A 27,022-nucleotide genomic window follows, 5' to 3' on the forward strand; every position below is an offset into this window, starting at 1 on the left:
GCTGGGCGTCGGGGACATCGATGGGAAGACCACCAACACTAAGTCAAAGGACTCAATTGTAAGGGGGGGGGGGGAGGCGAGTAGAACCGTTCTCAAAAATGAGTCAAAGTTTCCAGCCTTGATGAAGGTGGAAAGCTACCCAAAGACCCCCAAAAAAGAAAATCACCAAAATGAGGAGAAAATTATATTAAATATATTAAAATGAAAAAATATGAGGAAAGGCACTTGAAGAGAAAAATTTACCACCCACAGGAGTGTGTTAAAAAATACAACTTGTTTGCTCCACAGAAAATGAAGAACTGAAGGTCCTATGAGCCAACGCAGGGCGAGAAGACACATATGTGATATAGACTGTGCTAATGTTTTAAAGTGACAGTATACTTTGTTACATGTCCATACTGGACTCCATGGATGACACTGCCTGCTTGTCCTTTGAGAATATAATTTAATTTAATACACATTTCTTAAGGAGAGAGAAATGAAATGTGAAGGAAAAAATGGAAAAGTGAATATTATGAATTTACCATTTAGGGGAAATATGTTAATTGGTGAACCAAAAATCAGTTATAATTTTCCCTATTTACCTCTTCATATTTATTATAGTCTCTCCATAATTGTTCAATATTGATCATTGGGTTTACACATCCTCGCTGATACACCCTTCGAACTGCTGTTATTCGCTGGTTCTCTGCATAAGATCCCACAGCTTCTCTAGAAAAGTAAAGTAACTATGAGTACCATTTCTATCTCAAAGACTGGCCAGTAAAAAGACAAGTATTGATTAGATGAAAAAAGGAAATGGGTAAAGCCCACTAGTCCATTTGTTACTAATGGCATAAACATGGATAGTAAAGCCCTCTTGGGAAAGGAATTCTGACTGTTCTGAGTGTTGCTTCACAAATGTTTATTGGCCTGTTCATGCAAATTTTGAATCCTCACTAAATAACTAGCTATCATGTCAACTATGGTGTTATCTGCCATGCTAAGTGAATAGTGAATAGCCCAAAGTTAATAGTATGAGGCATTTTTGTCTTTCTTCCTACTGGAGGCAAAGAAAATCAACCTTTCTCCAGCCCTCTGCCTCCACAATAACAATCCTTCGATCTACAGGAGATTTCTCCCTGCTTCCGCCACACTATAACGAATGCAATATCCTCCCATATTCTCCATTTGCCTTGATCCCCCAACTATAAGAAGAAAATTATTCTTTATAATTCCCAGGCAATCCTTTCACCTAGGCCTTTCTATGTCCCTTTGGAAGGTGAAGTTACCATTCTGGAAGGTCTGGGGGAATATAAAGCCCTTCTACCTACAGTGTTCCTTTTTGGTAAGATGCACCACTGGGGATGTTTAACCATGACCATAGTTTACCACTATCACTTGAATTTCTAAAGATGAGTGTTTCATTCAAGATGGCTTTGCTTTATTTTTGTTTGTGAAAACTTCAGACCCCCAAGAAAGATAATTGTACCTTCTAGACAAGTTTTTTTTGTTTGTTTGTTTGTTTTTTTGGGGGGGGAACCAGGATCTTTTTGGAGCAGAGGATGCCTGCCTTGGTGGAGAGACTGTATTGTACAGGGAAAGCCTGATCTGGGAAATTCCCTTCTCTGCTACAGGAGAGGAGTGTGGAGGAGAGTGTGGTGCAGTGGTTAAAGCTACAGCATCAACACCCTGGGGTTGTGGGTTCAAACCCCATGCTGCTCCTTGTGACCCTGGGCAAGTCACTCAGTTCTCCATAGCCTCAAGTATGTTAGATAGATTGTGAGTCCACCAGGACAGATAGGGAAAATACTTGAGTACCTGATTATAAACCACTTAGATAATCTTGATAGGTGGTATATAAAAGCCTAATAAACTTGAAAACTACAGGAAATAAGTAAGGATAGGGATGTCTCAGACAGAGCTTAGTCTTGCAGTGAGAGGTTAAAATATCTTTTAAACAGTCTTTTACTCTCAGCCTGTTAGAACTGGATATTTTAAATGAATATGGTAATTTTTTTTTTTTTGGGGGGGGGTTACCTGGTATACCACTGTCCCCCAAAGTTTACATGGTACATCAAATAGAGAAGAAACTAAATTTATTCAGCATGAGTTTAATGTTATATGCCTTTTTATTTAGGAAGTATTGTGCTGTAAATTGTTTAGAGTCCAGTAAAAGAAGCTAAGTTATAAAGCTTCTAAGCTACAAAAGTGCTGTTTGGAGAATGTTATTCACATTGTTATCAGAAGAAGAAAATAGTCAAATGATGGACTGGGAACTTATCTCACCAGATGTTACTGACATAAACTGTAAAATGCAAGTAGCAAAAAGAAATCATTGAAACTTACACTCCTTTCAGAAAATTGATGTAATCCACCCAAATCTGCAAAATGAAAGGAAAAATATTGCTTACACAGCCATGATTATTTCATTTACATTTGCTGACTGAGAAAGCTAGACGCAGGCAGAAATTCTTATTTCATCTGGGCCCTCAAGAAAATGGGATGGCTATCAAGGTACATATATGAAGTGTAAAACAGAAGAGTTACATAAATTATTTCTCAAAACCTCTATAAATACAATTTATCTAAACCAGTGGTCCTGGAGGCCCAACAGCTCAATCGGGTTTTCAGGCTAGCCCTAATGAATATGCATGGAGCAGATTTGCATGCCTGTCACTTCCATTATATGCAAATCTCTCTCATGTATATTCATTAGGGCTAGCCTGGGGGTCCTCTAGGACAGGGTTGGGAAACACTGATCTAAACCCTCTTCTTGCCAATTCATGCTTATACATGTTCAAGACAAGACATAAAATAAGCATTTAGACAGCCAACCGGCCAGTAGACCAAAACAAATTATCAAGGCTATTGTACATTCAAGTCCATTGGTAGGAGAATAATTTCATTTCATAATGCATATATTAAGTGAAGTATTCAACAACCCTTACCTGGTAGGACATAATTTCCATGCCGATTTTATCTAAAGCAAAGTCATATGCTTGAGCCATTTTTTCTCTAGAGTAAATGATTAATAAAACACAGTTTAGCAGATTATAATCCAAGGCATGTGTACATTTGAAAGCATTACTATTTGTTGAAAAATTGCTTAATATTTCTGTAAAGTCTACCTGATATACCAGCCTTTATAGTGTGCACTGTGCGACGTGAATGGTCTTTGTGGGAAATGTGAACCTGATCAAATCTTAGCCTTTGCAATGATAGAACTCATTATTTTGAAAGAGGATATAAAGAAACTCTTTTTCACTAAATATAAGCTAGCTAACACACACTGAAATGCAAGGAAGCAACTGTGAGAATGGGGACAACTCAGCACACACCCTCCTGCCCTCCCTCACCCCCAAGCAGCCCAATCCAGTCTCAACCCAAACCTAAAACTGCTCTCCCACCCCTACCCAGCCTTCAATTCTCTTCTAAGACTGCAGAAGTCCCTTTCATATGGGCTCACTGCCCACCAGCTCTGGAACGAAAGATTAGATTCTTACCTTTGCTAATCTTCTTTCTTGAAAATCCACACTCACCAGGACTTTATAGGAAGCCTCAAACTTCAAAGGCTTTAAACCCTCCCCCTCATACCTCATCACTGAGCATGCTTCTCATCTTACCAGTCAATAGCAAAGCATCCAGGAATATCTGTAGAGGATAAAAACAAAAGAAAGAGAGGTACGGGGACACTCCCTGAAAAGTACCATATTTTTCGGACCATAAGATGCACTTTTTCCACCCCCAAAAAGGGGGTCTTATGGACCGAATACACCGCGCACCCCCCCAGTGCCTTTCAGTGGCGATGGTCCAGCGCGGTCTCCTGCTGGATGGCTGCCTCTTTGCAGAACGATGCACAATGCAGGAGCACAACCTTTGCACTTCCTGCCTGGTCCTGTGCCGTTCTGTGACACCACACTGGACCACCGCTACTTAAAAAAGGTACTGGGGGGGGGGGGGGGTGGCTTTCGGCTACAGGCTGCTTCTTCGGGCTGTTTTGGGCTTTGAGCTGCAGGCTGCTTTGGGCTTCCCAGCACCAGACCACCAGATGTACCTATGTGTAGAGGAGTAAAAACCAAGAAGAAAAAAAATTCTGAATCAAATTTTTTTTCTTGATTTTTTCCTCCTCTACAGATGGGTGTGACTTATGGTCAGGTGCATCTTATGGTCCAAAAAATACGGTAAGAGTATTCTGCTCATAATTATAAATGCAAAACAGCAACAAGGAAACATAATCAAATCAGGATATCACACATCAGTAGCCTGAATGACAATAACAGTGAAAACAGTAGAAACAAAAAGCACTGACAGAAGGGGGCAGTGTAACTGTGGACCCCCCCAAACAGTGCTCCAAAAGATGTGGCATTCTTTTTACTTTGACCATTAACTTTGTTTCATATGTGTTGCTTCTTTCTATTCTGTTGCATTTTATGGGAATATTGTTTAAGTGATCCTAGTGTTGGTTGTTTGTAAAAACTTAATAACACTAGATGAGATAAATAAACCGCCAAATACACTGTAAATTTAATCTCCTTCTACTGGTGAGAGGGAAGCCAAATTGTCTTAAATAAATATGAAGAAGAAAAAGACCTCAATACTTACAAGGCGCTAAAAAATGAGGCTATTCAATTAATTCCAGCTGAATTTTTGACATCTTTGACCAAGATAGCATTGACTAAGAACTATTTTTTTGTATAAAGATCAATTTTTCTTCCAAAAGAAGAGTGTGGCGATAGGAGCAACCTTTACCCCCTCTATCGCCATTTGGAAGAACTGCTGATTTATCCTTTGGCAGCATTTCAGAAGGTGGTGGGGTGGTAGCGTAATATAAATGATATTCTGTTTTTGGGGGCTGGTGCAGAGGATGAATTGAAATGTTTTGTGGACCAGTTGAATCATATGCATATATCTATTAAATCTGAGCTAACCTATAGCAACACACAGATCTCCTTCTTAGACATCTTGATACAATTGAGAGATCGGGTGAAAACTTCTATATATCGCAAGGCCACTGACCGTAACACCATACTTAATTGTGACTGCATGCATCCCTATCATTCCAAAATGTTTAATGTGTTTGGATTTTTTTGGATCACCTCACGCTCATTAAGGAGTCTATATTGGATTACAAAGTTGTGCTCCAGATCCAGCCAAAAGAAGTGCGTGGTTTTTGATATGGACTTTATTTATTTAAGGCAATTTGGCTTCCCTCTCATCAGTAGAAGGAGATTAAATTTAGAGTGTATTTGGTTGTTTGTAAAACCCCTTTTTAAAGACCTCCCAAAATCTCTGATTCAAGCTGTTAGCTTGTGCTCACGGAAAACATGTGCTGACAGGAACACTGTGAAATGTGTTGAATGGAAAGACACCGCAGACAGAGCAGAAAACTGCTCCAAGGGAGATCATCTGCCTCAAAGACCTGGCAATCCGGATTTTACCTCTTCTGACTGCCCCACTGGCCTGACCCTCATGGCCGGAGACCTCCACCTCTCTCGGACACATCACGCAGATGCCTAGTGGAGGTACGCAGTCTGGCTCCGATCCTGGTCATGCCTCAACAGAACCGCTCAGCCTGCGCGCTACCCACTAGTGGCCGAACCTGGGGTAAGAAAACCCCAAAGGGAATGGTCCCTGAGTCCCGATCTGAAGTGCAGGCTGTCCAGGGAGCTTACTTTTTCCAAAGATCTGCGATCTCCCACAGTCAAGGATGTCCCCGCAGGGAAACTCTACAGCATGAGGACGAAAACTGCAAACAAAAAATACTAAAATTCCACAAAATTAAACAAGAGCAAAAAAGATAAGCTCCTACAGCCTGGCTTGTAGTAAGGAAAACTGGCAAGATAAGAAGCATGCTCAGTGATGAGGTATGAGGGGGAGGGGGAGGGGGGATAAAGCCTCTGAAGTTTGAGGCTTCCTACAAAGTCCTGGCGTATGGACGGAAATAACCCACTGGGTCCCGGAATAAAGTGGGATTGTACAAGAAAGAACACATTATACAGCAAACATCGTCCTCTAATGGCCAGATCCACAACAGCACAGGCAGACCCCGGGTTAAGAATGAGTCACGTTTTTAAAGCTGTTAAGTCAGATTTGTATGTAACTCAGAACTTGTAAATTTTAAGATTCTTGCTGCTTACCTCTGCTCCCAGCTGACAAAAGAACCAAAGTTCCCTCTAAGATACAGCATGTACAACCACACACTGTTCTTAATATGGCCATGCTTTATTCCTGAACGTGTTGCAGGAAAAGTGTAAGAATCCATGCCCCACTGGAAATACTGCTCAGTGAAATCAAATGAAGCCACGACCACATTCTTAAGTATGAGTCATACTTAAGTCAGACGTTTGTAACTTGGGGACTGCCTGTATTGAACAGTCTATCCAGTCTGACCAATATTTACACACATTATAAATTCATTATTACATTAAATTGTCTTTTTTCTTAGTTATTTCTGGACCTTTAACTATAGACTGGATAGACTGTTCAGGTCTTTATCTGCTGTCAAGTTACTATGTGGACAAATACAGAGTGATGCACATTAGGAAGAATAACCTGAATCACAGTTACCAGATGCTAGGGTCCACCTTGGGGATTAGCACCCAAGAAAAGGATCTGGGTGTCATCGTAGACAATACAATGAAACCTTCCGCCCAATGTGCTGCGGTGGCAGCCAAAAAAAGCAAATACAATGCTAGGAATTATTAAAAAAGGGATGGCTCAGGAAATTATTCCTGAATATGAGACAAGAAGTTATGGCATTGAAGGCTATTTTTTTGCTAAGTTACCCATGTAAATGTTTAGTTAAATATGTTGGCACAAAATATGTCTTATTTGCTCCTGAACAACTTAAGGCCTTTCTGGATACTAATAAGCTGGTCAAGGAAACTCAAGGATGATATAAAGAAAGACAGATGATGTAACCCGTTAAACTTATTCCTCAATACCTTATATACTCATTTATTGACGATCTCCTTATCATTTTTATTCCCCCTGGTGTTCTCTTTGTGGTCTGAGGAAGAGATAATAATTTGTTGGGATATTGTTAATTCCCTTTGTTTCTTCTTTTGTTTTAATGCCTTATTCTCTGTATTTCAAGAACAAGTGGATACTTGTAAAATTTGTTGATAAAATGAATAAATAATACAGTAATTTAAAAATTTAAAAAAGGATGGCTAATAAGACTAAGAATGTTATAATGCCTCTGTATCGCTCCATGGTGCGACCTCATCTGGAGTATTGCATTCAATTCTGGTCTCCTTATCTCAAGAAAGATATAGTGGTGCTAGAAAAAGTTCAAAGAAGAGCGACCAAGATGGTAAAGGGGATGGAACTCCTCTTGTATGAGGAAACACTAAAACAGTTAAGGCTCTTCAGCTTGGAAAAGAGACGGCTGAGGGGAGATATGACTGAAATCTACAAAATCCTGAGTGGAGTAGAACGGGTACAAGTGGATCGATTTTTCTCCCCATCTAAAATTACAAAGACTAGAGGACACTCAATGAAGTTACAGGGAAATACTTTTAAAACCAATAGGAGGAAATCTTTTTTCACTCAGAGAATAGTTAAGCTCTGAAACGCGTTGCCAGAGGATGTGGTAAGAGTGGATAGCATAGCTGGTTTTAAGAAAGGTTTGGACAAGTTCCTGTGACCCTGGGCAAGTCACTCAGTCCTCCATAGCCCCAGGTACATTAGATAGATTGTGAGCCCACCGGGACAGATAGGGAAAATGCTTGAGTACCTGATTGTAAAACCGCTTTGATAACCTTGATAGGCGGTATATAAAACCCTAATAAAACTTGACAAGTTCCTGGAGGAAGAGTCCATAGAAAGACACGGGGGAAGCCACTGCTTGCCCTGTATCGGTAGTATGGAATATTGCTACACCTTGGGTTTTGGCCAGGTACTAGTGACCTGGATTGGCCACCGTTAGAACAGGCTACTGGGCTTGATGGACCATTGGTCTGACCCAGTAAGTCTGTTCTTATGTTCTTAAACCCTGCTAAGCTAACTGATTTCATCACATTCTCCGACAATAAATTCCAGAATTTAATTACACGTTGTATGAAGAAATATTTTCTCTGATTTGTTTTAAATCTACTACTTAGTAGCTTCATCGCATGCCCCCTAGTCCTAGTATTTTTGGAAAGAGTGAACAATCCATTCACATCTACCCTTTCCACTCTACTCATTAATTTATAGACCTTTATCATATCACCCCTGAGATAGCTCTTCTCCAAGCTGAAGAGCCCTAGCCACTTTTAGCCTTTCCTCATAGGGAAGTTGTCCCATCCCTTTTATCATTTTTGTTGCCCTTCTCTGAACCTTTTCTAATTCCACCATATCTTTTTTGAGATATGGCAACCAGAACTGCACACAGCATTCAAGGTGTGGCCATACCATAGCGTGATACAAGGGCATTATAACATTTTCATCTTTGCTTCCCACTCCTTTCTTGATAATTCCTAACATTCTATTTGCTTTCTTAGCCGCTACCACCACACATTTATTTATTTAATTTGATTTATATCCCGTCCTCCCCAAGGAGCCCAGAACGGGTTACATGGTAACATACATAACAATTAACAACAGGGAACAGAAGACTAAGACAATAGAGTACTGTGAGGTGCGTATACTTCAATTGTTCTGGATTAGCAGACACTTGGAGCCTGGAGCCCGCACAGGGAGAGAGTCAGTTGGACATCTATTAAGGATACAGTGATTTGGGAGTAACATTGAGCTAAGGGTTTCAATGTATCCTCAACAATGACACCTAGATCTTTTTCCTGAGCAGTGACTCTTAACATAGAACCCAGCATCACATAGCTAATAGTTCAGAAGAAAGGGCGTCAAAATGGCAGATAACGTTTAATGTGAGCAAGTGCAATGGTTACTGTGGAAGAGCAGACTGGATGGGCCATTTGGCCTTTATCTGCCATCATGTTTCTATGTTTCTAAAGTGATGCATGTGGGAAAGAGGTAATGTGATTGGGGGCAAAAAGTCTGAAACAGAATTGTGAAAGTTTGCTTTTTCAAAGGGAAGTGAAGAGATCTATGTCTGGCATTCCACATCTAGAGAAAAACTGGACGCAAGATTATCATATTGAGAGATCATTTGTGAGACTGAAGAAGCCTGCTCAACTTGTCTGCAAACATATTCTGCTTCCCTACCAAGTAAACAGCCCTGAAAAGTATCCCACAAACAGTGACCCAGTTCCAAATCTTGACTGTCTCCAAATAAAGAGAATAAAATCCCATGCCTCCTTGTTTGTTCAAACAGAACATGGCAACCTGGCTGTTCATAAGGACGAGTACTACCTGTTGAAGGAGGCGGTTCTGGATTGATTTGAGAGCATTCTCTATTGTTCACAGCTTAGAAAATTGATATAGAGTCTCTGTTCATGACAAGATCACACTCCCTGAGTATGGAGATAGTCATGAACTCCTCAGCCTAGCACCAAAGCATCTCATTCCAGAGAAGCAGCCTTTCACACCTTAGACTGCAAATGTGCTCTGGCATACTACTTTTATCCACCACTGGAGAGAGTGCCGTAGATTTGGGGTAACAAACTGGAGCAGAGAGGGATCCCTTGGTTTGGAACCATTGTGTTGATAAGGTCCGCTATGGAATTCTGAAGTGACATAATCTGCAACGTGACATAATCAAGCTCGAGAAATGGGCATCATCATGGCAAATGAGGTTCAACGTGGATAAGTGTAAAATGATGCATGTAGTTAACAAAAATCTCATGCACGAATACAGGATGTCCAGGGCAGTACTTGGAGAGACCTCCCAGGAAAGGGACTTGGGAGTTCTGATCGACAAGTTGATGAAGCCATCCACGCAATGTGCGGCGGTGGCGGCGGCAAAACGGGTGAACAGAATGCTAGGAATGATAAAGAAGGGGATCACGAACAGATCAGAGAAGGTTATCATGCTGCTGTACCGGGCCATGGGGTGCCCTCACCTGGAGTACTGCATCCAGCATTGGTCACCATACATGAAAGGCTCGGTACTACTCAAAAGGGTCCAGAGAAGAGCGACTAAAATGGTTAAGGGGCTGGAGGAGTTGCCATTCAGCGAGAGATTAGAGAAACTGGGCCTCTTCTCCCTTGAAAAGAAGAGACAGAGGGGACATGATCGAAACATTCAAGATACTGAAGGGAATAGACTTAGTAGATAAAGACAGGTTGTTCACCCTCTCCAAGGTAGGGAGAACGAGAAGGCACTCTATAAAGTTGAAAGGGGATAGATTTTGTACAAATGTAAGGAAGTTCTTCTTCACCCAGAGAGTGGTAGAAAACTGGAACGCTCTTCTGGAGTCTTTTATAAGGGAAAACACCCTCCAGGGATTCAAGACAAAGTTGGACAAGTTCCTACTAAACTAGAACGTACGCAGGTTAGGCTGGACTCATTTAGAGCATTGGTCTTTGACCTAAGGGCCGCTGCATAAGTGGACTGCTGGGCACAATGGACCACTGGTCTGACCCAGCAGTGGCAATTCTTATATTCTTAAGGCATGCAAAGAGGGTCACATGAACTATTAAAGTCATGCGACTGAACATGTTTAACATCTGGCATGCAGAAGTGCGCTTGAAGGTGGAGATTGTCAACTCTCTGCTCAGGTAGAAAAGCCTGACCTTGAGTACTCCTATGAACCTCAAGATTAGAGATGGCTTTAGATGTGACTTTTGGTAGCTGACGGCAATCCCTAAAAGCTTGAGGAGATGAGATTATGGCATGCTGAACTACTTGGAATGATGAAACCTTGATCAACCAGTCATCTAAGTAGGGAAATAAATGAAACCCCATGAGCTTAGGGTTGCCACAACTACTACTAGGCATTTAGTGAAAACATGAAGAGCAGAGGCTAGCCCAAAGGGCAAGACCTTATATCAGAAGGTTCTAGGTCAGTAACCACTCAGACAATTTTTACTGGACAGTTCCCACTCACCAATTACCACCTGGAAAATTACCACCTAGGTCAATTTTCTCCAGACAATTCCCACCTACTCATAATGGACAATTCCCCTCCATGAGCGGTAATAATTAAAAAAAATACCCATTCCACAAAAAAAAAAAAAACCCTTACCCTAACACTCGGGACTGCACATACTTGGGAATCTCCCCTGAACCCTAATACTCAGGAGTTACACATACAGAGTCTCCTCCTAACCCTAACACTCGGGGGCAGCACATATTCGGGATCTCCCCTTAACCCTAAAACTCTGGGCCTGCACATACTCAGGGTCTCCCCCTAATCCTAAAACTCGAGAGCTGCACACAGCACAGTCCACACCAGAGCAGTACAGGACACATCCAGAAAATACTTGGAGTAGAACCCTCAACCCCTCTCTTTAAGAGGAAAAAGTTCTATTGCATCTAGCTGAAGAAGAGCCAAGAGTTCTTGGAAAAGGAGGATCTTCTGGAGGGAGTTGAAAAGAGATTCTCTTGGTAGGTGGTTAGGAGGCTTTTTGATCAGATGTAGGGCACAGTCCTGAGTAATAGCTTGAAACACTAACTGATCTGTGGTGAAAATAGAGCAATTTGCCTCCAATAGGGAGTAGGAGATAGAATGAGATTGTTGGCAATGCTCTCTAGAAAAGAGTGAAAAGGACAACTGCTGTTTGGACTGAAAATGAAGTTAAGACTTTTGTGTCTTTTGTTGTTTTGCATAGGAACACTGACTAGCAAGCCTAGAGGATGATGAAGATGGCTGACTATAATGATGTTTTGTGTTATAGTTGTATGAATGTCTACATAGAGCAGAGTATCTTCTAGAACAGGGATCTCAAAGTCCCTCCTTGAGGGCCGTAATCCAGTCGGGATTTCCCCAATGAATATGCATTGAAAGCAACGCATGTACATAGATCTCATGCATATTCATTGGGGAAATCCTGAAAACTCGAATGGGTTGCAGCCCTCAAGGAGGGACTTTGAGACCCCTGTTCTAGAAGAAGATGACTAAGAAGTTTTCAGCTTAGCCAAAGTTGACATGGTGTGTGTGTTTTTTTAAATTTTATCAGCCACTTCTTCAATCTTGTCCCCAAACAGATCACAACCCTTGCAAGGAACATCTGAAAGACACTCCTGGACTGAAATTTCCAGATCAGAGACTGTGAGACAAGATAAACGGTTGTGATCGGGCCAAGTGGTCATGACCTGTCACACCATCTGTCCCCAGGTACTTCTGGACTTCTTTCCTCTACTGGGCTCTGCTAAAACACCACTCGTAGTTGGTTAAAAATACATTCTGCTAATACATCTGACCAGGTCCCTCCAGTTCTTCCTAGTTGTCACTGGGTCCTCCCTGATCCTCTTTGGCCTCCGGGTCTTCTGGCAGCTTCCGGTTCCATTACCAGTCTCTCTGCCGATTACTCGCCAGTCACCTTTGGCCAATGCTCTCAGGGTCTACAGGCTGATTCCTATGGGGTCTTCTGAGAGCTCCCGGTACTGTCTCTCCGCCAGTCGTCACCGGTCCTGCCAGTCCCTCACCACTCTCCTTCAGCTTAAGACCTTGGACTCCTCTAACTCTTCTTGCTGCATTATGTAGGGCCACCAATGGTACCTCTGCTCCTGGCCTCTTGGGGTCCCCACGGGTCTTGGATACTTCACTGGTCCCACCATCGGTCATCAAGCTTAAGGCCTCGCTGGTCATTCCAAGCTCTACCGGGCCCTCCGGTTACTCCTTCTTCTAATCCCACTCCACACATGCCCTGAGGACTCTTCTGGTCCCTCAACTGCTCTATCAGGCCCTCTGCTGGTCATCAAGCTTGAACCCCTCTGGACTCCAAGCTCTACCAGATAAGCCAGTCTATCAGATTTGCCAAGGGTTAGGCCAAATCCAACATTCCTCCTCTTGAGAGTCACCTGGCTCCCGAAGAATCTCTTACCTTTCCCAATTTTTTGCTCTGGAACTGTCCTTTTCAGCACTCTACTTTACTCAGGGTGAATGGACAACTCCCAGGTACCTTTGCAGGATCTTGTGCAAGTTAGCTTCTTCTTTCTGCTGCTCAGTATTCCTCTGCTGGCCCTGTCACAACGGTGCATAGCAATTGCCACTGCTGACATTCTAAAAGATACATCAAACTCATCAAATATGCCTCCAGCTAGGAACTTTCTCATAGTGAACAAGTTCTTGGATAACTGTTGAAAATCTTTAAGTTTCTGCTGGAAATCTTTAAGCCTGTCCTGAGGGAGGAATCCCTCATACTTGAACAATTGTTTAAGCAAACATTTTAAATAAATTAAAGAATAGAACTAGTAGCCCATAATTCTATTTATGAGCATGGATGATTGAAAAATGCATTTGCCAAAGTAGTCTAGTTTTCTAGCTTCCCTTCATGGAGGAGTCAAAGCATAAGACTTTGAACTGCATGAGCACTTTAGAGCAGATTCCAAAACTAGAGAGTGATATTAAAGTTGTGTTCTCTCAAACCCTGGACCCTTTTGTATTCTTTACATTGTGTCAATTTTTTTAGGAGCTACCTGGACTGATAGAAGGTTCTCCCAGTCCTTAAATGGGTATGACTCTAGGTATCTTGAAATAGTCAGTTGGTGGTAATTCATAACAGAGAAGCTCATAAAGCTCTAAACGAGGTTCTTTTCTGTTATCATTTTAATAGGAAGAGCTTGATCCTGTTGCCTTATAAATACAGTAAAGGATATGCTCTTTGGTGGAGAAGGATTAGAAGTATGTCATAGACTTCTGCTGACAAATTTGGCAGATCCTCATCAGAGTAGTTTGAGATCTCTGAGTCAGACTCCTCAAAATACTCTCTCCTAGATGAATTGGAGTGTGCATCGAGAGGAGCATTGATTTTGCATCAAGGAGGAGGGATTGTGCGTCAAGAAGTATTGAGGCAGGAGTCAATGATCTTACCCAGGAGATAATTCATCTGCTGTTGACACATGTGGTGAATAGGTCCATGCTAACTTCAGTGTTGAGCAGGGGTACATGACCTTGTCCTCAATCAAAACCTTGATGTATCCTTGGGCTGGGCTGAGGCAGGTTTAAAGCCTGTGCAGACTGCATCTGTAGTAGCCCCAAAAGATTATGTTTGAGCATAGCCTAGATCTCCTCCTGGACAGTTGGCATCTACAACGGAAGACACATCGGCGTGGTAGCACCCTGTAGTGCATGTTGTTTGGGCGTGGGAGATCTTGATTAGAGAATGACACGGTGGTTGTTACCCGCGGCTAGCCGCGGGTAACCTGCCAAAACAGTGACCAAAAAAAAAGGTCACCGCGAGTTCGGGGACAAGGCCATTCACCACCCCGTGGAGCAGTAAATGGTAGCACGGGGCAGTGAACAAGTAGTGAACGCGCGGTGAACGAGCGTTCAATCCAGCAGCCCACTCTCTCCCATCGGCCGTCCATGCATCTCCCTCCCTCCCTCCTTTTCCCTTACCTTTTCTTCTTGAAACTGGCGATTTCTATAAGGCTACGAGCTGTATTACAGCCGGAGCCTTGAAGTCGCGTTGCGTGGACTGCTGGAAAAAGTCTCCTCTGACGCAACTTCCTGTTTCCGGTTGCATCGGAGGAGACTTTTCTAGCAGGCAACCCGATGCGACTTCAAGGCTCCGGCTGTAATACAGCTCGTAGCCTTATAGAAATCGCCAGTTTCAAGAAGAAAAGGTAAGGGAAAAGGAGGGAGGGAGGGAAATGCACGGCTGGCCGGCGGGAGGGAGCTGCTGGACCGCATGAAGGGTGCTGGGGATGGAGAGGAGAAGACGCTGAAGATGGGGACGGGGCGGTGAAAGAGACAGCAGGGATGGTGACGGGGTGGTGAAGGGGACGGCAGAGACAGGGACGGGTTGGTGAAAGGACCAGTGGGGAAGGGGCAGTGCAGAGGATGGTTGTACGGGGACGGGACTATGACGGGGACAGAATTTTTCCCCATGTCATTCTCTAATCTTGATGTCAAAGCACACTTGGGAGAAGACATAATCTACAATAGTCCTAGATTTCAAACGTACGGACTTTAATGAAATGGGAGAGCACCTGAGAAAAGAGCTGTTAGGATGGGAGAAGTGGAAAGACAGTGGTCTAAGCTGAAAGGAGCGATAAAAATGGCTATGGACCTTTATGTGAAGAAAATGAATAAAAACAAGAGAAAAAGGAAACCAATATGGTTCTCTAAACTAGTGACAGAGAAAATAAAGGTGAAAGAGTTGGCATTCGTGAAATATAAAAAACCCCAAGAAGAAGAGTGCAGAAAGGACTACAGGGTGAAACTGAAAGAAGCCAAGAGAGAGATATGTCTGGTGAAAGCACAGGCGGAAGAACAAATGGCTAAAAATGTAAAAAAGAGAGATAAAAAATTTCAGATATATATTAGTGAAAGGAGGAAGATGAAAAATGCAATTGCTAAACTAAAAGATGCTGGGAACCGATATGTGGAGAGTGATGAGGAAAAAGCAAATGTGCAGTAACAGAATGACCTAAGTGTGGGACTGGATTAGAAAATGGCTAAGGGATAGACAGTAAAGTATGGTAATACCGGAAATTCACACTGATGAAAGTAGGTAAGTGCAATGTCAGTTCTGGTCAAAATCATTAGAGAAACATTAGGAGGAAAGGTTTGCATTTTCAGATGACACTAAAATCTGCAACAGCAAATATGCCAGAGGGAGAAGATGATATGATCAGGGCCAGTATGTCCAGACAGTATGCTGTCTTAGGACAGCAAAGGCACAACAGAAGCTCATTGCTTTAAAACTGCTTTGAGCTTGGTGCTGGGCCTTTCAGCATGGGTCTGTGATCAAGCCCTACATCCTCCAACAGAAAATTCTACTGGAGGGAGCAGGGACATTGTAGGCCTTAATTGGAGGCCAATGCTAAGAGCCCCAAACTCTGCTGAATTTCATTTCATTACAGTCTGGGACCTGGGTGGAGGTGGGTTGTGCTAATGGTGGCAGGTCTAGAAGATAGAAGAGTAAAGGAGATGCTAGACACAGAAGTAGAGGAAGGAAAAGAAGGGAAGATGCTGGATTACAGGAGGGGGTTAGGGCCTTGGGTTGCCCTAAGTAGGGACACAACTGACAGTTCACCTAAAGCAGTGATTCTCAAACAAATCCAAGCCACTCCAATTATCCACAATGACTATACATGAGACAAATTTGTATGCACTACCTGTGTTATATGCAAATATCTCTCAATAATATTCATTGTGGATATCCTAAAAATCTGACTGGTTCGGCATGTCCTGAGGACTGGGTTGAGAACTTCTGGCCTAGAGCATCAGATATCATTGGACTAGCTCTAGGTATAATAATAGATTAAGAATGTTTGAGGATAGCTACTGTATATACTCAAATGTAAGATGAGATTTTTGGATCAAAAAAATGGCCCAAAAATGTGGGTCTCATCTTATATCAGGTCAGTGCCCACCCACCCCTCTGCCAGCCTGCAGTATGACCTGGTGGACTAGGACAGGAGGGATCCCTCCTTTCTCCTGTCCTAGTTGACTCTGACATATTTTTTTTACCTCGCTCCTGCCTCCTGGTAGTCTAGCAGGGATCCTCATGAGAGGCTCCTGAGAAAATTAAAGAGTCAAGGGATAGGTGGCAAAGTTCAGTTGTGGATTAGAAATTGATTATCAGATAGAAAACAGAGGGTAGGGTTAAATGGTAATTTTTCTCAATGAAGGAAACTAAACAGTGGAGTGCCGCAGGGGTTTGTACTGGGACCGGTGCTATTTAACTTATTTATAAATGATCTGGAACTTGGAATGACGAGTGAGGTGATTAGATTTGCAGATGACACTAAACTGTTCAAAGTTGTTAAAACTCATGCAGATTGAGAAACATTGCAGGCAGACCTTAAGAAATTGGAAGACTAGGCGTCCAAGTGGCAGATGAAATATAATGTGGACAAATGCAAAGTGATGCACATTGGGAAGAATAACCCAAAAGCAATGTTACTTACCGTAACAGTTGTTATCCAGGGACAGCAGACAGCTATTCTCACTAGTGGGTGATGTCATCAGACAGAGCCCCGGTACGGACGTCTCACAAGCACGTGTTGCTTGTAGAAACTTAAAGTTTCTAGATGCCCGCACCGCGCATGCGCCGGTGCCTTCCTACCCGGAGATCCGGGCGTGTCTCCTCAGTTCAGGTAGCTAGCCTGAGAAGCCAACCCAGGGGAGGTGGGTGGGACGTGAGAATAGCTGCCTGCTGTCCCTGGATAACAACTGTTACGGTAAGTAACATTGCTTTATCCCAGGACAAGCAGGCAGGTATTCTCACTAGTGGGTGACCTCCAAGCTAACCTCAGTGGGATGGAGGGGGAGTTGGCGACTTAAGAGAATAAATTTTTCAATACTGTTTGGCCAAACTGTCCATCCCGTCTGGAGAGAGTATCCAGACAATAATGTGAGGTGAATGTGTGAACCGAGGACCAGGTGGCAGCCTTACAAATTTCCTCGATTGGTGTTGATCTGAGGAATGCTACTGAGGCTGCCATTGCTCTGACCTTATGGGCTGTGACCTTACAAGGAAGTGATAATCCAGCCTGGGCATAGCAGAAAGAGATACAAGCCGCCATCCAATTAGAGATGGTGCGCTTTGATACGGGTCTTCCCAACTTGTTAGGATCGAAGGAGACAAAAAGTTGAGGAGTGGTTCTGTGTGGCTTGGTGCGATCCAGGTAGAAAGCCAAGGCACGTTTACAGTCTAGAGTGTGAAGGGCCGATTCTCCGTGGTGAGAATGGGGCTTAGGGAAGAATACTGGAAGTACAATGGATTGGTTGAGATGAAATTCGGAGACCACCTTAGGCAGGAATTTCGGGTGAGTGCGGAGGACCACCTTGTCATGATGGAATACTGTGAATGGTGGATCCGCCATCAATGCCTGGAGTTCGCTGACTCTGCGAGCGGATGTAAGGGCTACGAGAAAAAGCACTTTCCAGGTGAGATACTTAAGAGGGGCCCTGTTGAGTGGTTCAAACGGGGGCTTCATGAGATGGGAAAGGACTACATTGAGGTCCCAAACTACTGGGGGTGGTTTGAGAGGAGGGTTAACATGGAAGAGTCCTTTCATAAATCTGGCGACCACCGGATGGGCCGAGAGGGGTTTCCCTTGTAGGGGCTGGTGGAACGCCGCAATAGCGCTCAGGTGGACTCGTATGGATGTAGACTTGAGCCCAGATTGAGATAGGTGTAGGAGATAGTCCAGCACGGAGGATAAGGAAGCTCGCTGAGGTTCCTTTGATTTAGCAACACACCATGAGGAGAATCTAGTCCATTTCTGGGAGTAGCATTGTCGAGTGGCGGGCTTCCTGGAAGCCTCCAAGACCTCCCTCACTTCTTGTGAGAATTGGTGAGGGGTTACGTTGAGAGGAACCAAGCTGTCAGGTGGAGAGACTGCAGGTTGGGATGAAGTAGTGATCCTTGATGTTGAGTAAGTAATGAAGGAAACACTGGAAGTGGTACTGGTTCCCTGCTGCTGAGTTGAAGTAGGAGGGAGAACCAAGGTTGTCTGGGCCACCGAGGAGCTATTAGAATCATGGTGGCCTGTTCGAGTTTCAGCTTGACCAGAGTCTTCTGGATCAGCGGGAATGGTGGGAACGCATATAGAAATCGTTTCCCCCAGTTCAGTAGAAAAGCATCTGCCTCGAGGCGATGAGGAGTGTAGATCCTGGAGCAAAACTGAGGCAGTTTGGAGTTGTGGGGAGCCGCAAAGAGGTCTATCTGAGGCGTCCCCCATTGCGTGAAGATTTGGTGAAGGGGGCTGGAATGGAGAGTCCATTCGTGCGGTTGTAGCAGACGGCTTAGTTTGTCTGCTAAGACGTTGTTCTCCCCCTGGATGTATACTGCTCTGAGTAGGGCGTTGTGGCGCACCGCCCAGTCCCAGACTCGTAGAGCTTCCTGGCAAAGGAGGGCCGAGCCCGTGCCTCCTTGCTTGTTGATATAATACATGGCGGCCTGATTGTCTGTGCGAATGAGGATTACCATGTCGTGAAGTAGGTGTTGGAAAGCTTGGAGCGCATTGAAGATGGCTCTGAGTTCCAGTAGATTGATTTGGTGTAGTCTTTCCGCACTGGTCCAGAATCCTTGGGTGCGGAGACCATCCAGGTGGGCCCCCCATGCATAATTCGACAAATCGGTTGTGAGAACTTTCTGATGGGGGGGAGAGTGCATCAGCAAACCTCTGGATAGATTCGAAGAGGTCATCCACCAAAGTAGAGACTGCCGAAGAGCAGGTGTGACTAAGATGTGTTTGGATAGTGGATCGGACGTCTGATTCCACTGTGATGCCAGGGTCCACTGGGGGATCCTGAGGTGGAGTCTGGCAAAGGGTGTCACATGTACTGTGGAGGCCATATGGCCCAGGAGCACCATCAGTTGTCTCGCCGGTAGGGTTTGGCGAGTAGACACCGACTGGCAGAGATGAAGAAGAGACTCCATGCGTTGCAGAGGCAGGAATGTTCGGAGTCGGGTGGTGTCCAGGACCGCTCCGATGAAGGGGAGGGACTGGGTGGGTTGTAGATGAGACTTGGAAAAGTTGATCTCGAAGCCCAAATTCTGGAGGAAGTAGGTTGTAGCCAAGGTCGCCGAAGTGACCTCTGGGGCTGACGGGGCCTTGATGAGCCAGTCGTCGAGGTATGGGAACACCTGTAGACCCCTGTCCTGGAGTGCTGCGGCCACTACCACCAGGCACTTTGTGAAGACTCTGGGGGACGAAGATAGGCCGAATGGTAGCACTCGATACTGTAGGTGCAGATTTCCCACCCGAAATCTGAGGAACTTTCGGGAGGCCGGGTGAATGGGGATGTGAGTGTAGGCCTCCTTGAGATCCAGGGAGCATAACCAGTCGTTCTGCTCGAGGAGGGGGTATAGAGAAGCCAAAGTCAACATGCGAAACTTCTCTTTGACCAGGAACTTGTTGAGGGCCCGAAGGTCTAAAATGGGTCGCAGGTCGCCCGTTTTCTTCGGGACGAGGAAGTACCGGGAGTAAAACCCTCGGTTCAATTGGTCTGGCGGGACCGGCTCGACAGCCCGAAGCTGAAGTAAGGTTTGGACTTCCTGGAGAAGAAGGGCGGTCTGCGTCGAGCTTGAAGGATACTCTCTTGGAGGATGGTCCGGGGGGACCCGGTGGAATTGAAGAGAGTATCCTTCTCTTATGATGGTGAGGACCCATAGGTCCGTGGTTATGGCCTCCCATCGATGGTAAAAAAGATGGAGGCGGCCCCCTATGGGAGAGGCCGAGGTTATGCTCCCGGGAGGGGCGTCAAAAGGGCTGGGGAGCCTTAGGTGCAGCCGGTGGCTGAGGTTTTTGCTGAGACTTCTGGGGAGGTTGTCTCTTCGCAGGCTGTCTCGCAGCAGGCGTTTGTCTGGGCATGTAACGCCGCTGGTAAATCAGGGGTGGCCTGGAAGGTCGAGACTGTTGAGGTTTGGGTTTGGGCCGCAGGATGGATTGAAAAGATTTTTCATGATCCGACAGCTTCTTGGTAACAGTTTCGATAGACTCATCGAACAGGTCAGCTCCAGCACATGGTACGTTGGCGAGTCTGTCCTGGAGGTTGGGATCCATATCGATTGTACGGAGCCATGCCAGGCGACGCATAGCTACCGCGCTTGCGGCGGCGCGTGCCGAGAGTTCGAATGCATCGAAGGAGGATTGCATCAGCTGGAGGCGTAATTGGGAGAGGGAGGCTACCACTTCCTCGAACTCGAATCGAGCTTGGTTGTCTATGAACGGAGTGAACTTGCGGAGTACCGGCAAGAAGAACTCCAGATAGGAAGAGAAAAAGAAATTGTAGTTTAGCACCCGTGACGCCATCATGGAGTTTTGGTAGAATTTTCTACCAAATTTGTCCATCGTTCTCCCCTCTCGGCCCGGCGGTACAGAGGCGTAGACCTGGGAGGGATGAGAGCGTTTAAGGGAGGACTCGACCAGTAGGGATTGGTGGGAGAGTTGAGGGCCCTCAAACCCTTTATGGTGCACGATGCGGTATCGAGCATCGAGTTTGCTGGGGATCGCCGGTATGGAATACGGTGTTTCGAAGCACTGCATGAAGGTCTGGTCCAGTAATTTATGCAAGGGGAGCCGAAGCGACTCCGTTGGAGGGTTAGGTAAATGCATGGTGTCCAGATACTCTTTGGAGAATCGGGAGCCCGTGTCAAGGGTCACATCCAGATCATCCGCCATTTGTTGGAGGAATGATGAGAAGGATAATTGTTCCGCCAGCGTCGGTCTGTGGGACGGGCTGGAGGAGGAGGAGGCCTCCAGGTCCATGGACATCGGGGAGTGGCAAGGAGAATCGGGCACCGATGTCTCCTCGTACTCCGGGCCCCCCGGAGGGGACACCTCTGATGAGGAGTATCCCCTACGTTGCAGTTTTTTCTGCGGTGACACCTCCGAATGGCGTGAGGAGTGCCAGGATGAGTGTCTCGATCGGTGCCCGTCTCGGTGGCGGGACGGGGATCGGGATCGTCTGTGCATCGCATGGTCTCCCGAGGCCCCCAAGTGGATAGGGCTGGAAGCGGTGGATCGCAACTGGGTTTGCGATGCGGGTTCTTGCGATGCTACCCAAGTCTGGTAAGGAGTACGGAAGAACTCTTCCTGACTATGCCCAGGGCTTCGAGTATCGATCGGAGGTCTGGTCCCATGTTGGCGCGGAGGCGTAATGGGTTCTAATGGCGGCATATCGGTAAGCGAGGCTTGCCGCGTGGGCATCGCCGCCCTCCCCCGTTCGTCCTCGTCGGTTGTCGAGGTCGAACGGTGTGGGGGAGGGGGAGGGGGCGGACCGCCCCTTTGGACCGGTGCCGGGAGGTCACCCTGTATGGCAGCGATGAGCCCGGGTCCGATGGTCTGCATGAGCTCAACGAATTGAGCTTCCAGCACGGACCGTAGCGAAGCCGATAAGGAGGGATCCGCACCGAAAGGGGGTCCTCCTGCACGGACATCGCGCTCCTTCGAGGCCGAGTGCTTCTGCTTAGTAGCTTTCGGCACTTTGATGACCATTGGTGGCACTGTGGAAGGAAGAGGTACCTGAACCGAGGAGACCGGGGCAGGCACCGACGTCGAGCTCGTGGATGGTGTCGGGGTGAGCGATGCCGGTTTCACCACACTCGATGCAGGAGGGGTCGATACCGGTTTCGCCCGAACCGGGGAGGTAGCAGATGAAGTGGAGGCTGAGGGATCCTTAGCTGCGTCCATCTTGAACATCGACTCCCACAATAGGCAACGCCGCTTGAATGAGCGTGCCGTAAGGGTAGAGCAAGGCCTGCACGATTTCGGGATGTGGTCAGGGCCCAAACACTGCAAACAGCGCCAGTGAGGGTCCGTGAGTGAAATCGCGCGTTGGCACTTGCTGCACTTTTTAAACCCGGTGATTGGCCGGGACATAGGCCGGAAAATCTCCGCCGCGAGGTCGAAGCCAGTGGGCCTGAGCCACGTGGCCGGCCCGTTCGACCCGCCGGAGGAAATAATCTTCTTTTTTTTTTTTTTTTTTTTAACTGAAAAAGAAAAGTACTGTTAACTGTAATTAAAAGAAAGCGAAAACGCGGACAAGGAAGGCAAATTTAACTGAATTCAGCTAGCGCATGATGAAGTTGAACTTCTCAGCTCCGCGGAAAAGAAAGAACTGAGGAGACACGCCCGGATCTCCGGGTAGGAAGGCACCGGCGCATGCGCGGTGCGGGCATCTAGAAACTTTAAGTTTCTACAAGCAACACGTGCTTGTGAGACGTCCGTACCGGGGCTCTGTCTGATGACATCACCCACTAGTGAGAATACCTGCCTGCTTGTCCTGGGATAATCACAGTTACCGGATGCTAGGGTCCATACTTTAGGGGTTAGCGCCCAAGAAAAGGATCTGGGTGTCATCTTAGACAATATGATGAAACCTTCCGCCCAATGTATGGCGGCGGCCAAAAAAGCAAACAGGATGTTAGGAATTATTTAAAAAGGGATGGTTAACAAGACTAAGAATGTGATAATGCCTCTGTATCGCTCCATGGTGCGACTTCATCTAGAGTATTGTATTCAATTCTGGTCTCCATATCTCAAGAAAGATATAGCAGCACTAGAAAAGGTTCAAAGAAGAGTGACCAAGATGATAAAAGGGATGGAACTCTGAGGAAAGACTAAAAAGCTTAGGGCTCCAACTTGGAAAAGAGATGGCTGAGGGGAGATATGATTGAAGTCTACAAAATTCTGAGTGGAGTAGAATGGGTACAAGTGAATCGATTTTTCACACCGTCAAAAATTACAAAGATTAGGGGACACTCGATGAAGTTACACGGAAATATTTTTAAAACCAAAAGGAGAAAATATTTTTTCACTCAAGAGAATAGTTAAGCTCTGGAACACATTGCCAGAGGACGTGGTAAGAGCGGATAGCGTAGCTGGTTTTAAGAAAGGATTGGACAATTTTCTGGAGGAAAAGTCCATAGCCTGTTATTGAGAAAGACAAGGGGAAGCCACTGTTTGCCCTGGATCGGTAGCATGGAATATTGTTACTCCTTGGGTTTTGGCCAGGTACTAGGGACCTGGATTGGCCACCGTGAGAATGGGCTCGTGAGCTTGATGGACCATTGGTCTGACCTAGTAAGGTTATTCTTATGTTCCTAAGTAAAAGGCAGGAGCAAGCTTTCGGCACTTCTGCCCCACATTGAGCCCCTCTGAATGTCTGCTGAGAGTTCTTGTGATCCAGCGATGTACTGGGCAGGTGTGAGCTTTTTGAACTCCTGCCTGGCGCTGAGCCGTTCATTGAATGGCTGCCACCAGTTCCTGAGGGACTCTGCCACAAACAAATGATAATATATTGACATAAAACAAACCCAAAAAATATGTTGATACCTTTTATAATGGACCAACGTGCATTTTTATTAGTTTTCATAGGCTAGAAGTCAGTGAACTGTGAGCATAAGGTTCTGACTAGAGAGCTGCACGGGAAAGGGAACCCACGGGGATCCTGCAGGTTCCTCCTTCGGGTCACGGGGATCCCGTGGGGACGCCCCCTAGGGTCACAGGGATCCTGTGGGGACGCCCCCTAGGGTCGCGGGGATCCTGCGGGGTTGAAGCAACTCGAGCAACTTAAGCAAAGCGGGGTTGAAGCAACTTAAGCAAAGCCCTCCCTCCCTCTGACATCAACGCTGATATCGGGGAAGATTTCCGGTCGGCTGTGTGCTGCGGCAAAGCAGGTAGGAGAAAGAATGCAGAAGAAGTATAGCCCGATGTCACTCTCAATATGTCCTCTTTTTTTGTAGAGTCACATGGTAACCCTAGTTCATGCAGTTCCACCCATAAGAGGCTGTGATTCATTGTGCCCTCTTCTAAACCATCCATTCCTAGGCATAAGATGCTCTGTATCATAAGAAAAGCCATTCTGACTCGGACTAAGATGCACTGAGCTCAGCAACCTATCATGGACACTGGCCTATCTAGGTAAAAAAAAAATACTTAGCAGATCCCCAACAGTAAATTAGATGTATCATACATAACTCATTGCCAGGGATGAGCAATAGTTTTTTTTAAATACAAAATGTTCATGCAAAGTGTGACAAAAAATAAAAAATAGTAGCCTTTTGTGAAAAGGAGGAAAAAGCCTCAGAACCTTGTCCATAGCAGTATTTCTTCACTCTCAGCCTAGATAGGGTAGATAATTTCATAGGTTAAAAAAATCCCAAACCCTATCTTTTTTATTGTGTATCAACAATTTTCAAAAGATATGTTTACTTAAACGAATCCACAAGGAGAACTGGGGGAGGTGCAGGGATAAGATGGAATAGGTCATATAGAAATATATATTGAAGGAATGATAGAAATATGTATGTAAATATCATAATTTATTATAATTTGATTAATTACTTCAATACAATGTTAATAGAAGGGAGAAGGGGGAGGGGAGTGGGGGTTGACATGGGTCATAGGGAAATACATTTTGGAGAAATGATAGAAATATGTATGAAAATATAATTGTGAATTCAGTAGCATAATTAAATCAAATAACTATTCCTGAAGTTTATAGGGACGGGCGGGGATGGTTTCCTTGAGGAGACGGGTGGGATTTCTGTCCCCACGCAACTCTCTAGTTCTGACTTTGAAAGCTAATTAGAAAATGTGTTAAGTTGGTTTATTTATTTATTTTTTTTTAATTCATCTTTTTTCTTTTATTTCTATTACTTAAATACTTTGGAACATGGTGGAAACTGTTACACTGAAAATGGCATTAAGATCTTGTCAAAACAGAAGCAGAAAAACTACCAGGCTTGAGTTGGGGGGGGGAGAGTTATAATTTCACCAATGTAAACACTTTAAAATAAATACAATTAGGTAACTTACTTGTAACTTGGTAGTTTTCCTTTGGTTTCTCGTACATAGGCGAGGTAACATTTCCATAAGTCTATGTGTAAAACCTTCATAAGACATTTCTGAAACAACTGTTGGTAGTGACAAAATATAAAAATGTTCATGGTAGCAAGAAAAAAATATTGACTTTGAAATCACCTACTCATCACAAGAGTGACTTGTGACAATGTAAATACGCTAATATTAGTGAGCAGCTACTGTTTAAAGGGGCTACAAAGGTTGGCATCGCCCTGATGCTAATGATCATCCTCTTCATTGATGCCATAGAAGACGACGTTTACTACTGATCTACTCCGTTGTGGAGATTCTCATACCTAGCATGTGGCTTTATTTCCTGTACCTTCAATCTATTACCCACCCTTTTAATCCAGCTCTGGGTGGTTCTCCCATTTGAATATTGTTCAATCATCCCAAGAAGTAAGAAAATAAATTCCATCCCATTTAAACCTCTTTTTCAGGTTACAACTATGCAATGATTTAAAGATGACAACTTACCTTCTCTACTTTATCATAATTTTTAGCTTTTATCTGTAGATATAAAAAAAAAAGAATCCAGATATTTGAAAAGATAACAAGAGAAGTCTGTTTCTCTATTTTTCTTTGTATAATAATCTTCATTCGAAAAATCGGTCATTTCATATGCAGCAAGATGTTTATAAATTACTGAAGTGCTATCTTCTTTGAATGGTATCCAAAAAATGCTTGCTGATAAATTGTACTAAATGGAAAAAAAAAAAAAAATCTTTATAGAGATTCCAAATATGCTCTCTTTAGGCCAGTGTTTCTCAACTTCTTCAAGCCAAGTACCCCCCTAAGTCTAACAAATATCAACCAAGTACCCCCGCCCAAGCTCCGCCCCTGGCCCACCCCCATAGTACTAATTGTAATGCAATTTCTTCCATTTATTTTTCATATACAAACAATATAATCTTATAATGGTGACCACAAAATTTTAAAAAAATACAAAGCACACTGTACATAGAGAAATGTAAATTATCATTTATATTTGATTTGTTTTCAAAGAGGTCAAGGCAGATGACTTTAAAATATGCAATGTTACCTCAATAACAACTATAGAAAAATAGACAAATATAGTGCAAAATATAGACAGCATTTATAAAATCTCAAAACTGACACATTTCGATCATTAAATTGATCATAAAATCATTTTTCTACCTTTGTTGTCTGATGATTTCACGAGCCTCTGGTTGCACTTCCTTCCAACTGTGCATCCAATATTTATTTCTTTCTGACTTCTGCACGCTTCCTCTCCTCAACCAACATCTCTCTCTGTCCCTCCATGAGTCCAACTTTTCTTCCTCTCTCCTCCACCCCTATTGGCAACATGTCTCCCTCTCTCTCTCTCCCTGTCCATCTGTCTTTCTCTCATTCCTTCCCTTAATGCAAAGGGAATGGGGAAAGAGAGATCTAGGGTGCATCACTCCCATTCCTTCTACTAACACATCAATTTCTTCCTCTCTCATCCCCCGGATCATGTGCAGCATTTTTCACCACTGCCCAACAGCCCCATGCCCATTTCTCCTATCACCCCTCTCCAGCACCATGCCACATCTCTCCTTCCATCACTATATCCAACATTCCTCCCCCTTGCATCCCCTTCAATCTGTCCCTCTGCTCTCTCTCTCTACCACCATATCCAACATTTCTTCCTCTCATCCTTCTCTTCCCCATGCATCTCTAACTCTCTCTGCCCAATTTTCA

The 27,022-nt window shown here is 44.6% G+C and overlaps 1 protein-coding gene across 3 annotated transcripts in view; it reads right to left on the reverse strand.

Annotated features, from left to right (window-relative positions):
- The window catches only part of CSTF3 (cleavage stimulation factor subunit 3), a 150,761-nt gene that overhangs the window by 40,181 nt on the left and 83,558 nt on the right, over positions 1–27,022 (reverse strand). For 2 of the 3 annotated variants that reach the window (XM_033927844.1, XM_033927842.1), the window contains exons 4-8: positions 25,796–25,828; positions 25,274–25,371; positions 2,931–2,997; positions 2,329–2,363; positions 585–711 (exon numbers count right to left, since the gene is read on the reverse strand). In XM_033927844.1, coding sequence (XP_033783735.1) covers positions 585–711; positions 2,329–2,363; positions 2,931–2,997; positions 25,274–25,353 — 309 coding nt within the window. In that variant the 5' untranslated portion in view covers positions 25,354–25,371; positions 25,796–25,828. Of the gene's footprint in view, positions 1–584; positions 712–2,328; positions 2,364–2,930; positions 2,998–13,862; positions 14,079–25,273; positions 25,372–25,795; positions 25,829–27,022 lie in introns of those variants that run through there. The other variant, XM_033927843.1, reaches the window with a different exon arrangement.

Source organism: Geotrypetes seraphini, chromosome 19 (genome assembly GCF_902459505.1).
Source record: "Geotrypetes seraphini chromosome 19, aGeoSer1.1, whole genome shotgun sequence".
Classification (NCBI taxonomy): Eukaryota; Metazoa; Chordata; class Amphibia; order Gymnophiona; family Dermophiidae; genus Geotrypetes; species Geotrypetes seraphini.